This window comes from Tachysurus fulvidraco, chromosome 12, assembly GCF_022655615.1.
Source record: "Tachysurus fulvidraco isolate hzauxx_2018 chromosome 12, HZAU_PFXX_2.0, whole genome shotgun sequence".
Taxonomy (NCBI): Eukaryota; Metazoa; Chordata; class Actinopteri; order Siluriformes; family Bagridae; genus Tachysurus; species Tachysurus fulvidraco.
In genome coordinates this window covers 14,302,336-14,316,705 of record NC_062529.1, presented here as the reverse complement: position 1 = coordinate 14,316,705, position 14,370 = coordinate 14,302,336, and the positions used below count along the sequence as shown (strand labels likewise).

At 38.7% G+C, this 14,370-nt stretch overlaps 1 protein-coding gene across 7 annotated transcripts in view; it reads right to left on the bottom strand.

Annotated features, from left to right (window-relative positions):
- Nucleotides 1–3,088: 3,088 nt before the first annotated feature.
- stxbp5b (syntaxin binding protein 5b (tomosyn)) overlaps nucleotides 3,089–14,370 on the bottom strand; it is a 29,294-nt gene continuing 18,012 nt past the window's right edge. The window contains exons 19-29 of one of the 7 annotated variants that reach the window (XM_027172203.2): nucleotides 12,113–12,175; nucleotides 11,874–11,939; nucleotides 11,732–11,779; nucleotides 10,862–10,910; nucleotides 10,556–10,671; nucleotides 8,074–8,313; nucleotides 7,576–7,933; nucleotides 7,253–7,418; nucleotides 7,033–7,144; nucleotides 6,257–6,477; nucleotides 3,089–6,136 (exon numbers count right to left, since the gene is read on the bottom strand). In XM_027172203.2, the coding sequence (XP_027028004.2) occupies nucleotides 6,095–6,136; nucleotides 6,257–6,477; nucleotides 7,033–7,144; nucleotides 7,253–7,418; nucleotides 7,576–7,933; nucleotides 8,074–8,313; nucleotides 10,556–10,671; nucleotides 10,862–10,910; nucleotides 11,732–11,779; nucleotides 11,874–11,939; nucleotides 12,113–12,175 (1,481 nt within the window). In that variant the 3' untranslated portion in view covers nucleotides 3,089–6,094. The remainder of the gene's footprint in view (nucleotides 6,137–6,256; nucleotides 6,478–7,032; nucleotides 7,145–7,252; nucleotides 7,419–7,575; nucleotides 7,934–8,073; nucleotides 8,314–10,555; nucleotides 10,672–10,861; nucleotides 10,911–11,731; nucleotides 11,780–11,873; nucleotides 11,940–12,112; nucleotides 12,176–14,370) is intronic. The other 6 variants (XM_047821264.1, XM_027172198.2, XM_027172199.2 and 3 more) reach the window with 6 other exon arrangements.

Below are 14,370 nucleotides of genomic sequence, written 5' to 3'. Positions count from 1 at the left end.
ACACGCGAGGAAATGCAGCTTTACAGGGATCAAAGGCTTTTAACTATCAATCAGCAGCATATATTATCGAGGTCAAGTTTATATTCCACACACAACCGACTTTATTGCTGGACAGCAAATGAAAAAACAACAATAAATAATATCCGGTTTTATTAATAGTAGATTAACAGATACTGTCAGGTATCATATTTATTGACAAAATCAATGAAATAAAAGCATTTTACATAAACAAACAAACAAACAAACAAATAAATACATAAATACTTCATCACTGGAGGGGGGGGGGGTCTCGTGCAAGATGACTATGACTTAAAGGCAGGGTCTCCGATTTTTGAGAAATGCTTCAGAAAACTGAGTCGGGCCAAATAATAAACAAAAATCAATACAAAAATCAAAACAAACGTGTAGCCGATGAGTAGAAAGGGGCGGGGCTTGTCAATATGCGGCGCAGAGAGTGTTCAGTGCGCATGTGTGACATTAGCAGAAAGCGGTTTTAACATTGACATGGAGGATAAAAACAAAGAAAGAAAGCGAAGAAAGGCTTACGATAAGGCAAGAAGTAGGACGTGTTAATATAGGATCAGCTTTCCAGTGCTGGAGAGAACTGAAGGAGCGGGAAGTTGGCCACATTCACAGATTGGAGTTTCCCGAGTCAATAACTCCTGAGCTAAACGTTGTTACAACACAAATAACACCTCTTTTCTATCGTAGTAATGTAGAGAGGCAGCTACAACCGTGTTTTGTGTAGTAACAGCGTTTAGCTCAGGAGTTATTGACTCGGGAAATTCAACTTTACTTAAGACGCCAAGGCGCTTTTTTCCTTCTCGTTAGGTGAGTAACGTTGGTTTTGCTTTGTTACACAGAGCTAATATACACCGTCCTTTGCATGATTATGCTTGGGTGTCATTTTTGCTTGTTTGTTTATCTGCAATCGTATTGTTCTTCCCTTCAGCTATGATAGATGATATGATAGCTATGAAAGACACATTTCTATCCATTATTTGCCTGGGTTACGTATGTGTAGGCGGAGCTACCAATACAGGGGTGGGACCTATGTGGGTCAGGGGCGTGTTTGTTTTGGTGATTTCAAATGTCGACATTGGCTTTCAAAAATCGGAGACCCTGCCTTTAACTTTAAACTACAAGCTTTTTATATGTTTAGATTATCTTTATCTAACTGACTTGATGGCCAAGTTGTTTATGTTGTAATTTCAGGAATAGATAACAGCAACTTATAAACAGACATTCAACATAATTTTAGATAAAAACGTGTAGTTCTTTAATAATGTGCTTTTGTTTAATTACATAGCACTGTAAATATTTTTTTGCCACTTGGTTATATGAGGAATAAAACACATCAGGTATTTGAACCCTTTTGACTTTGATTCAGAAATGTCCCAATATTATAACATTTTATAAGAGAGAGTAAATTTCTTCGTTTAGGAAAATGTGTGAGAAAAGACAAAGATTCTGTAAACACAAAGGCTCATGGGATGCAGAAAACGTCTTTGTTGTTGTATTGTTTTTTCTTAGGAGTTGCTTGGGGAGTTATATCCCAGTGAATAAAGTGTTGGACTAATGATTAGAAGGTTGTGAGTTCAAATCCCAGCATCAATCTACTGCTAAACTTTTCAGTCAGTATAAATCTATCTGGATAAGAGAAGGTGACGGTGAATGACCGCCATCTAGCGGCGAAACATTGAGATGCTGATTTTCACATTAAAAACAGTTCGGAAAACTTTATTTTTTGGCCAGTATGGGGAACAGTGCTGCCGGTCAGAAGGCACTCATGGCAGGGGTGAGGGTGACCCTTTTTCACTTTTTGGCAGGAATGAAAAAAACTTGAACTTGTATCCGATTGACTGGCCACTGGGAGATAAATAAGGTCACCGATCACTTTTTACCAGGGGTTAGCAGGGTGGAATTGAGGGGTTTCTTGGCCAAGGCAAAATACATCTTGCCTCAAGGCTTGAGCAAAGAGCCAGGCTGCTGGCTGAGGCTTTGGCTTGAGCTGGCCATTATGCCATGGGCTGTGATCTTCAGGCCAGAAAGGCTGTGCTAATTGGACCTAAACTCAGTGATGATTCATTTGGTTGGCATATGCAGGGAGGACAAGCAGGATATACTGTATTTTGTGGGCCCATGGGCAGAGCCCAAGGGTTTGCCATTGTACATGCCATTTTCTGTTTATCAAGGTTATGGACTTAACCCAGCTGATGTAGAGAGTTTGCAACAAAAAATAAAGGATTTCTGCTGGCATTCTGATGGAGTCTTGCAGATTTGAAGTCCAGGAATACACCTATTTTGAATCTATGGTTAAGGAGCTTCTTGTGAAAAACATCAGATTCCTGGTTGGATGATACATTCCTCAGCATTTAAACCCCATACAAGTGGCACAGAAAGGATGTAAATATGCTGATAAGAGTGTTGCCAGCCACTATGTGGGCTCAGATCCACTGGGCCTCAGAAACATTAGGTGCAAGAATTTAATGTTTTCTGGAAGAACAGAAGATTAGAGAAACTTGGATGATGGGAAAACATTTACTTCAAATGGCTCTTTAAATATATATATATATATATATATATAAATTTAGCTTGAGATGGCACTACAAATGGCTATGATTGAAAGCTCCACTTTGACTTTTCCTGTGTGGGCATCATCTCTTAACCGTGGATTATTGCTTATGATTCCTTTGCAACTGTAATTCACCCCCACAGTTGGCATGGTTTCTAAAAATACTAACTGGTGTGCTGAGTGTTTTCTGGTTTTCAAATGTTTATGTATCTATGAAAGCTTTCATTAGAAACACTAATAACCAGAAAATTAAAACACAGATCCGGATGCTCAAAGGGGATTAGCTGCCATGTTGGATTTCATCTTAAAATCTTTTCTGACAGTGGAAAGCCATGCGTAATCATTTTTGTACACTGGCATTATAAGAGAGTTATACAATCTTGACATTTTGTATACATGCTTAGAACACACTTAGTTATCATGAGATCTGTGTTCCTGTCCAGATTATGGTGCCATAGAAAACCATTTGTTTGTGGTGTACTCTAGAAGAATGGGCAAAAATAAACAGCAACAAATATTTGATTTACATTTATTTTCCAATCCACAGTTATGTATAATCAACATATTTCCTAGACTGTAGGTGGCAGCATATTAAGAGAAACATCCATGTGAAATTTTGCTTAATAAAACTGTACAATAACTTTGCTATAATGAGGAAAACTGCACCCCACAGAAACTTTCAAACATGGCAATTAAGAAAACAGACCCTCTCCCCAGAAAACAGAAGAGCATGGGCTTTAAGGAGTACTGTATTGGCTAATTATGCTCACGTTGAACAATTCAAAATGTAACAACACACATAAAATATGTTCCTCCATGCCTGACCGAGAAACGAAAGATACATGGGATCTGTTTTTGTCTAACATGATTCAGAAATTAGACCTCTCTAAAGGGTATACATTATGAATGTTTCAAATTTGTAAACACTAAGTATCATGCTGGCTTTTTTGTGCAAGAAAAGTTGTAGGACACACAGTATACAGAAATGGCCCATAGTCTCAGACGCATGGGGCTCCAAGGCTGAAGCAACTCCTTCATCTACAGATCATCAAGCTGTTGTCTCACCTTCAAGTGTTTCAATTTGATATCTGATATGCAGGGAGAATATATACAACCAATTATCTTAAAATGCACCATTCTCTTTAAATAATATACTAAAAGTATTTATTTGTAAATATCTGAAATTAAAAGTATATATATTTTCCAAATATATAAATATATTATATCATTAAACTGACAATGAAGACAGATCTGAGAGTAAAAGACACTCCTTGAAGCTTGCCATTAACACAATCTCAGCATTCTCTCACTCATGTTTTGGTCCTTCTAAAAGAAACAAATGCCAAAAAATAGTTACAATACAAACTACAAAAATATCAATAAAATGACTTTCTTGTCATTATAATACAAAACATATAGTGAAAAACCACATAACTGCTTATACAAAAAAGAAAAAAGAAAAAAAAGGAATATGAAGCACAGTAGCGGAATTTATTTTCAGTTCGCTCAACGCTGAAAATTCGCCATTTTGGTAGGTATTTACACAAATGTCACGGCAAGCACAGGAGTGGCTCACAGTATTACTAGGGAGGTCATGACACCAATCTCTCAGTTCCTCTGTATCAAGCATCACAACAGGTCTGACAATCAGATGCTATCAAAACAATTCTTCTGTGTCAGACAAGAACATGGCAGCCATCCCCAGTTTTGTGTAAGCACTCTCAAATTTGTCTTCAAATGTCCAACTATTTACAACATTTGGCAGCAATTTGGAAAAAGAACAGAAAGCATTATCCTTCATTGGTACATAATGAACAAAAAATGCTCCTAAATAAACAAGTAGCAGCAATTCCTTGCACCTCACACATTGAAAGAAAGAAAAAAGAAAGAAAGGAAGAAAGAAAGAAAAAAAAGACTCCGCACATGCATAACAAAAAACTTTAAAATAATAATCAGGTGCTATGGCATTTCTAGAACCATATGTGAGCACACACATATTCCTATATATATGTATGTTCACAGAGACACAGATATACACATAGATCGAGGTTAGCGTATTTGCATGATAAGCAAAGGCAAAAGAGAAACCCCTCTCAGTTACAGATTAGGGCAATGCTGACCAACAGCATGGAGTTGCTAAATGGTGCTCTGTCACTTCCTTTGCAGCAAACACAAAGATGGCTGTATTCGGTTCTCTGAGCTGGATGAATCTCATGCATTTCTCAAGTTACTTTGGAGGAGAGATGGAGGCTTACAGAAGAGAAACACATCTTTCCTCCACCTGAGGACTGCTGAATGGAACCAGGCCTGTATAGCAGTTTCACTGCAGAGCTGCTCTACGGGGTCTCCTTAGGGGTCACACAGCCGAGAAGCTGAAGCATTATGGGTAAAATGGGAGGAGCAGCAAGACTCCACAAAGTATCCGCAGAACATTCTTGAGTTCCCACCAGTTAGTGAGGACTACATCTACTACATGAGTCATCACAAGGCACATACTGTAAGTCATGCCTCACACTTTTGTCAAGTCTTAAATCAGGTTTTGCCACATGGACAAAAATAGTACACATGCTCCAGGATATAGGTCTCCAGTATATGATATGCAACCGCTCATTAACTACATATATTCAGCAGATGATTAGATCATGCTCAGTTAATTTACCCTAATATTTGAGTGTACATGGTGTGTGTCTTAACCAAAAGCTTTTAATGGATTTCTAGGGATCTGATCAGTGTAAATCAACATGTCCTTTATGAAAAACGAGCTGAAACGAAACACTGGTATGATTCTACTTTGTGCTGTTCAGTTCATGTTCTGGCAGAAATTATCACATGCTATGTGGTTGTTCCAGCACATTACCAGCCCTTTAGAGATGAAATTAATGACAATTCATCACACACCTAGCCTTCAGTCCATGTGAAAAAAAAAAGAAACAAAAAGTAGTAAAATGCTAGGTTTCTAAGTAACTAGACATGCTATTAATTTAGAGCCACATCGTCAGAAGGCATTACACCAGGCAATGCTAAGGGCATAACATTTACTGTGCTCAGTGTTCAGCTACTCTCTGCCCATTCTTTTATAGAAATAACCACAAACGTTTTCTGCTTTTTTTTTTTTTTTTTTTTTATGATTAGAATGGCAGTGACAAAATGACAGCACACATGATAATGAGAGCAAGTTACATTGGCCAGAACTCATGATGAGCCCCTATCCTGTAACAGAAAGGAGCATCTTTGTGACAGGAAAGAGTGCTCACCCTTTCACATTCCATCTAGAGAAAGGAAAGTTTCTTTTTTGTTGTTTTTTTTTTGCTGGCATTCTTTTCCCCCTTCCTGCTTCTTCCATTCTCATTCTCTGTTCAGCCCCACAGCTCAACCTGTGTGTCAGACACAATGTGGTGTTGACCTTGAGAATGGCAGACATGACCTTTACTTTTGTGATAGAATGGAAGAGGAGGAAGAGAGGGAGAAGATGGAAGTGCAGCCGCAAGACAAAGGACCCCCTGACACTCCACATGGCCATCAGAGCTGATACCACTTCTTATCCTTGTACTTCAACATCACCTGAGAGGCAGAAAAAATTAAAAAGGATTTTTTTTAGTCTCATCATCATCTTGTAAATCTCAAAGGACAAATAATCATTCTATCATTCTGGTGTAATGGTCATGCCAGCAATGAACTCACATCGTGTGCATGCTTCGAAAATGAGTCTGCGCTGCTCATCATGGCTGCCGTCCTTTCATCCAGCTCACCGAGCTTCTGTCCTCTCTCATCTAGCGCTATCCGGGCCCGTGCCAGCTCACCCACCACTCCTGAAGCTGCCCCTTTCATGCCCTCCATGCCACCTGGGCCTGGAATATGCTGGGCAAGGCTGCGTGAGGCCTTCCCTGCTGTCATTTCTCCAACTGTGAACACAAGATCAAGGACAAACAAGGGTATTGATGAATATTTAGAACTAGAACTCAATGATCTGACATGAATCTGGTGCTGGAGACTTCATGTGTAAAAATGGAGACATTATGTAATCAGATGTGGGTGTTTCCTAATGCACAGATTAAAAATAATAACTGTGAAGAATTTTGTGCAACCAGTTTTATTGCTGATCTATATTTCTCTCATCTATTGAGAGCACAAAGATATCTTCAGGTGACATGCATTCGAATAAAGCACATTACTTCCTTGATTTTAGTTTATCTGAATAATTCAGCTCTTATTATCCTCCTTATTACTGCTTGTCTTTTCTACTGTTTATGATTCCTTTCAGATTCACTAAGCATTTTATTATACAGTCTATTTGGGTAAGACTGCTTGCAAAATGAATAAATGTAAATGTTTATTTTAAGAATGTAGCTCTCAAAGGAAGTATTAGAATAGCATGGCATTAACTCTAATTGGTAATTGGTTATTGCAGTCACCAGTGCACTGTACACAACATCGTTAAGTGTTCTACTGATACTTACAGAGATCCTCTCTATCCAGGGATTGGGCCCCACCTCCAAACAGACCTTTAAAAAAGCCTTTGTTAGGAGCCTCTGGTGTCTCGACTGGAGTGAACAGCTCTCCCAGCATTTCCTGTAAACATCAACACAAATATCAATTATGTATAATAATCCTGCCTACAAACTACAAGCACGATAAGGGTTGTACTGACATAAATCAGACAAAGCAAAGATGACTGACCTGTAAGTTGTCGCAGGTTTCCTGACTGTAGGTGATTCTCTGGATCTCTGTAGGTGAGGTGAGATACAGAGCCTGGCCCAGGTTGGAGAAGCAGAACGTTCGGGCTATTCGCATGTCCGTCAGAGGCAAATAGTTCACATCTAATAGTGGCCGCAGACTGGGCAAACTGACACAGAGAAATGCTGGCTGAGTATAGCAAATAAAAAACATTTCAGATTTTGCAGTGCCAGATCAAATGCACCATAATTCTGTTTGGCACTATGATTACAAAAGAGAGAAAAGTTTTAACATTACCGCAGGCAGCAGCAGAGCCACATGCATACCTCAGAGTCATGATATGCCCATTGGCACAGAAGCAGGCGATGCAGATTCCAGCAGGCATGACCACAACGTCGGCCCTCAGCACGTACGAGGTCTCAGTGATGTTGTGTTCAAAGATGCAGTTCTGTGAGGTCAGGGCCACTACTTTGGCCTGTTTCTCAGAACAGACCACAGCGTAGTGGGTGTCTTGGTTCTCCAGTAAAGAAGGGGGTGAGGCAGGCCGGCGCCTCCGCGTCTTTTCCCTCTCCTCCTCAGGGGCATTGAGGTCATACCAGCACTCAGAGGAAAGAGGCTGTAGAGAGCCACTTGAGTCCATTAATGCCATGTGCAAAATGCCTCCTTTCAAACGAATTACTGAACCTGCAGGAAACCATAGAAATGACAGCCACACACACAACATTTTATGTTCCTTTTTTGATACACAGTTAATATAAATAACAGACAAACATCGGCCTTAAGGCTTTTCTAAACGACATATTTAGTTATTTATGCCCTCTTACCACAGAAAGAGACGCCTACTGTTTGTTGCATTCTCTGCTCAGGGGTAGAGGGCACATTGAAGGTGATAGCCAGCATAGTGCCCACAGAGGTGCCCACCCAAAGGCTGGGGGATGCTGCCACATCACTCTTCCTGGACAGGGAGTCGCAAAAATGCAATGAAGAGATGACCTCACGTGACTCTTTTTCAATACTGGCCACGCTGGAGCTGCGTGAGCGGCTAAAGGAGTTGTCCTTGGCATCTGTCAGCGTGGCGATTAATTAGGTACAGAAAAAAAAGAGAGGCAGAAGGAGAACATGGGGCTTTTGAATATAAACATGAGATTTAGAAAACTTAATGGAAATATGAAGCTGAAGGAAGAAAAAACAGCAGTTGCAGTAAATTTAGAAGTGAATTGATGCATTGTGAGCAATTGGCTGAGAAACCATGAGGATTAGTAATTATTACTGGTAATCACATCATTCTTTGCTTTGGTTTTGTACTGCACATGAAACAATTGGTAAGTTAGTTAGCATTTGAACTACAGGGAACAGCTAAATATATCTTCAGTGTAATTACAAGGAAAAACCCTACATTTTTACTTCTCCTGTCATAATCGTGACAAAGATTTTTACATTAGCATCACATGCTTGCAATAAAAGCCAGTGTGAGAGACACAAACAGGCACATAAAATACCAAAAACCAGAAAAATGCAGAGATTCAGCAGTAGTCTTGGTTACATCACTTCATTAAAATGTGAACTGTTCCTGCGGAGACCAGTGTTGTGTTTTAAGGGCATTTCACACTGACAGAATTTCTGAAGTGTTTTTATTTTTTTTTTTGAAGTGTTTCAATCTTCCTGAATTGTTCACACAGGTTTCGGTGAACAGGTACCTGTACTTTTTTTTTTGCTTATTTGTTTTTAATATTTCAACCTGCCTGTAATCAATCCATACTTGGAGTCGGTCATTTATGCAAATTAAAGCATAAACTTCAAATTACTCTCCCACTGTCTAATTATGTTCATGATCTACAACAATGTTTTGATTGTGTGGCCTGTACCTGCTGAGTCAAGTACTTGTATTGCAATTATAGTCATTACATCAACCCGAGAAACACAAATATGCAGTTTATTCACTGTCCCATTGTCTAAAGTCACATTTTTAAATCACTTTGTCAACTCCCACATACACAGTTGCTCTTTTTTCTGCCCAGAGATCTTAAGGAAGGCACATGGTGTAGACTGGACACAAAGGGCACTTAAATTACACAGATACAACTATAGCTAATAGTTTAGACCTGCAATACTCTGCTTACAATGATATGCTCCAACACTTATGAGAAATCGGACCCAGGTTAGTCTCACCAAACCAATTAGGAATGAAATACAATCAATGACATCACATAATCCTGAAGGAAAGATCCACCCTGAAATGGCTTGATTATTAAATATTTACAATCAATAAGTGATCTTCAAAACCACAAATGATTATATTGACTATATGAATAAATTCTATTGTCTTTTATATCCAGTAGGTCTAGTTTCATTCTATTCAAGCAGGAGCCAAAACTGATTCCACCTGTTTATAAAAACTCTTATGGCTTCTGCTTGGTTGGAATGATTAAACACATTTAGTCCAGAATGTGTTTTTTATGCTGTATCCAATGTCCTTCATTGTCAATATAGACATGGTTTGCCAAGGTTAGAGTGGAAGAACTCGAGACAACACCGATTGCACACCAAGCTGGTCATCAGTGTATGACCACGCTCCAAAATCTAGTGGAAAACAGCAATGGGGGTCTAAATCTATGATAATGTCTATAGAATGTTAAAATTGACACTTATGGATGCAATGGCCAGACGTCCACATACTTTTGCCCATACAGTGTAGTTGTATTGCATTCTGGGTCTTGGAGCCCAACGTTTGCTATCTCCACTACATCTCAAGAATTGGCCTATGAATGCACTGGAAAATGGTTAGTAAAGAAAGAAGCACTTGCTTTTTTTTATGTCATAAACTCAATAATGTTTTAGATGAACTGAAATTATTAAACACTAACTGAAATAGCAATGCCTCCCTGTGATGTGAGCAACTCACTCAACCGCTAACTTCTCACAGGAACAGCGAAACATCAGAAACAACAAGCACATCACAAATAATTCAATATGGACATATTTAAAGTGTGTGCTGGTGGATTTTTCCTTTTAATAACATCTGCCTTAAAACAACAGTAATGCATAAAAAATTAACAAATAAAAATAATTGTTAAATACCAAAACACGCATATTGGCTATCTATTTTTCCCTGCGTTAATATTTAATCTGTCCAGTACTGCCTTGGTTGTAGGTGGAAAAATTTAAATGACTTCTGTTCTGTTCCACAATAAACACAAGTTATTGAGCGTATTTCAAGCCAACACATCAGATCCCAGAGGAGGAAAAAAGTTAGTACAGGCGGTCACCCCGGGTCAGCCACTGCAAGGCCAGATCAGGACCACTCACTGGAATCAGGCACAGAGTGAGTCCTGTGAATAGATGTTGCTTTTCTTCTGGACACTTCCTCCATTTCATTACACAAACATTTCTTATTAGGGAGAGAGCACTGCCGCTGTATAGTCACGTTCACGCGTAGTGTAAAGAATCAAAGAAGCAACAGAGTAACACTGATGATCTCACACGCAGACTGGCACACAAAACAATAAGCCTCATTCATCCACACTCAGCACCTTTTTAATGCAATTGCTACCTTAACAAATACATTCCATATTTTGATAAGATGCACACATACACAGCAAAAGTTCAGGCTTACCATCTTGTTTCTGATCAGCAGCCAAGCTAAATTTCCATGACATCTTAGCTGGAAAAAAAACACATAATAGTTCTCAACAAAAGTAGATGTCTATAAAATATGGCAAGCTCTCGTTAGGTTGAGAAAGAAAGAAAAAAACAGTCATTTTGTGTCTTCCTCCATTTAGCTTCAGAAAAAATAGGCGATTCAGAAACTGATTGAAATAAAATAGATCATGATGCAGTCAGACCATTTAGAGCCAGCCATGAACTCAACTGTAGCCTGAAGAGATTAACTTTCATTCATTATAGATTTAGTTCCATTCTGTAATTACACCATGCATGAAGGGGTTAGTTAAAGTGAGGACCAGCACCATCCAAGCAGAGCATCAGATACCTCATTAGACTCTGTGAGAAATTCAATTCAGTTATTGATTTTTAGGATTCCAGTAGTGTGTTTAGCAGTATATAAATCTTCTATGCATGTATGTTACACTTGCAGTACATCATATAGCCTGTAATGTTAAACAAGTTTAGTCAAGAAAAACAAATGGGAAGCATAACAGTTAGTAAAAGCATCAGCGTTCTGAACCCAGCTATCCGTGATTGCATGAAGTTAGCTACAACAAAGGAATGATTAGGTGTTTCAGTGTGAATTAAAACTTTCAACCAGAAGTGTGATCAAACTATTGTGTACATGAATATTAATATTCTCAATTCTGTAAGTATTCCACTGAAATCTATTTTTTGTATTAATTGATCTAATTGCACTCAAGAATAATTGTTTAGCATAAATTTCACTTTGATGAGCTGTTCAAGCTTAAAGCACCGGTGCATTAGTGGAAAAAAATTTAGAAACCAAAATATATATATATATATATTATACAGTACCAAAGTCATTGGCAACACTCTTTGATAACAGTCTGCTTTTCAACTTCACTGTAAAATGTTTAAAAAAATGTCAGTAAGGTGTATCTACAGTATTATCAGTACAAAACATGAGTATTTAACAGGGAAAATGACAATATCATACCCCTTTCAAAGAAATTTTGTTTGCTGTCATCATCAGAATGGCAGGGGGAGTCAGATCCTAAGCAGCCTACAACATATTCCATATAAAAATATGCCATTGTCCAATGATGGCATAGGTATTCCAGTCCAGGTATAATTTATATTCTGGTAGAATATATATAAATTATACCTGTACAGGCTTGAAAATAGTAAATAATAGCTCTGAAATGCATATTTGGCAAGGAAATAAATTATAACTACCTGATGTAGGAGATTTGCACCGATCTTCTAAGGCAGAAGAAGCATCGTGGCCATCACAGAAACCTATCAATCATGAAGGCATTAAAGAACTACCACTAGACAGGTAAATGTCTTGATAATGTAATCACTTAAAATGAAAGCTCAAATAAAAAATAAAAAACTAGCCCAATAACAGAGGTAGCCACAACAGAACAAATGGAAAGAAGAGAACAGAATGATAGGTGAATGATGACAGACGACTTACTGAGATAAGAAGAGCGTAGCTTTTTCACAGATTCTGAATAAAAGCTAGAGAAGCCGGACATGCAAGACTTCCTATGTAGATTGTCTTTTCCAAACCAGAAAGAGAGACGAACAGTGCAAAGGTGAGGAAAAGAAACCAAAGAAAATTGAAGGAACAGAAAAAATGTCCTGAATGACCAATAGCCTAAAAGCATGATGGATTGTGTGAGCAAAACACATGCTCTGCTACTATTCAAATTATCTATAAAGAAACTGACATATTTACATTTTGAAACTTGTATATAAATATGCAACAAAACACAACTGCACCATGTATACATCTATACAATAAAATGTATAATAATCTATGCAAGACTAGTTTAGTCTTGGCCAATTTCCACCCACTGCCCTATCAAACACCTCATCAAAATGTTCCTCAAGCTCAGGGCCTCTACCAGAGGTGTGAACGTTTAAGGGTTTTGCACAGTATTTTAGTTGTTCCTGTAACTGCACCGCATTTTGATACCAACCTCTGGTCTTTTATCTGGAAGCTGCTAAAGCTACTCCGCCAGTTTGGGGGTCACAGCCCCTAATACTCATATTACCACTTGGACCACTATGGTCTTCTCCTTCCATATCTGTTTAAATTGTACCTTAACCCCCTAGAACTTCTTATACTTCTCTTCTCATGCTTCATCTTCCTGTTGTTGCTGTCAGCTGGGATTACCACATCTATCACAACTGCCATCTTCTGCATCTTGTCAACCACACTATGTCTGGGCAGTTAGCCAGCAACTGTTTGTTTGTCAGTCCGAAACTTGAAATTCCAGAGGATTTTAGCTCTGTTGTTCTCAACCACATTCTCGTGTTGACTTAAAGACCTCTAACCCATATTTGGCACAGATAATCTATACACTATCCCAGCCACTTGATTATGCTTCTCAATATATACTGTCCTAGCTTGCATCTTACACCCTTTTATTATATGTTTTACTATTTCAGGGGCATCAATGCACAGCTTGCACATTGGGTGCTGTTGACTGATAGATCTCTGCCCCTATGGATTTGGTGCTTAGGGCCTGTTTTTATGCTAGCATGATCAGAGCCTCTGTGCTTTCCTTTAGGCCAACCATTTATAGCCTATGATAGGATTTCTTGATGTCAACCACATACTCTGTCTGCCAAAGATCGACCCATGGAGGAGCTTGATCTTCCAAAATATTGGATCTTTTTTCTCATCACTATCTGTCATCTTCTGCCTGAAGCATGCTCTTAGTCATTTATCCTGTATTAGCCGGTCTGGGTGAGTGCCTATAGTTAGCAACTCACTCAGCATGGAGCTCTGTTAACATCTTCAGTCAGTAGGTGTGGATCATGTTAGGTCCTGGTACTGTCTGGGACTGATTATTGGATATCTGCCTTTGTGTTGACTGATTCTTTTTCTGGGAGTTTGCTGTGGTCCACTCTTATGTCCACCAGTCACTTGGCATTGATGTTGGAAGAACATATGTTCACCCATATGTTCTTCCAGTATGGCACAGTCTCAGCTAGGGGTGGGTATGTCCTTGTGATGTTACTCCTAAGTATACCCAAGATGTACAGAATATTTATTTTATTGGCCTCTGCTCATTTGGTGTATCTCTATAGCCTAGCAGCCAGAGCTGTGAGTCTTTGTTAGGAAGTCTCTAGAGCTTCACCTATGGATCTTGTCATTCTTATTCACCCAGGACCTATATATTTCTCATGACTAACTAATCGCTCCAGGCTTTCCTGATCTTGGTTTCCACCCATATTCTGGAGGGTGAACTCTCCTTGTTACATTCTTTAACTTATACTGAAGTACCTACAGGATGACCGTTGCAAATAGCATATACATTGTGTGTGTGAGAGAATATTTATGTATATATAAATATACATAAAATATGTCTGTGTGCATGTGTGTGAGAATATATATATATATAATATGTTAAATATTAAAACCACGAAAGAAATAAGAAACTCAGTATTGTCCAACTTTAGGACTGTAACTACTGCTC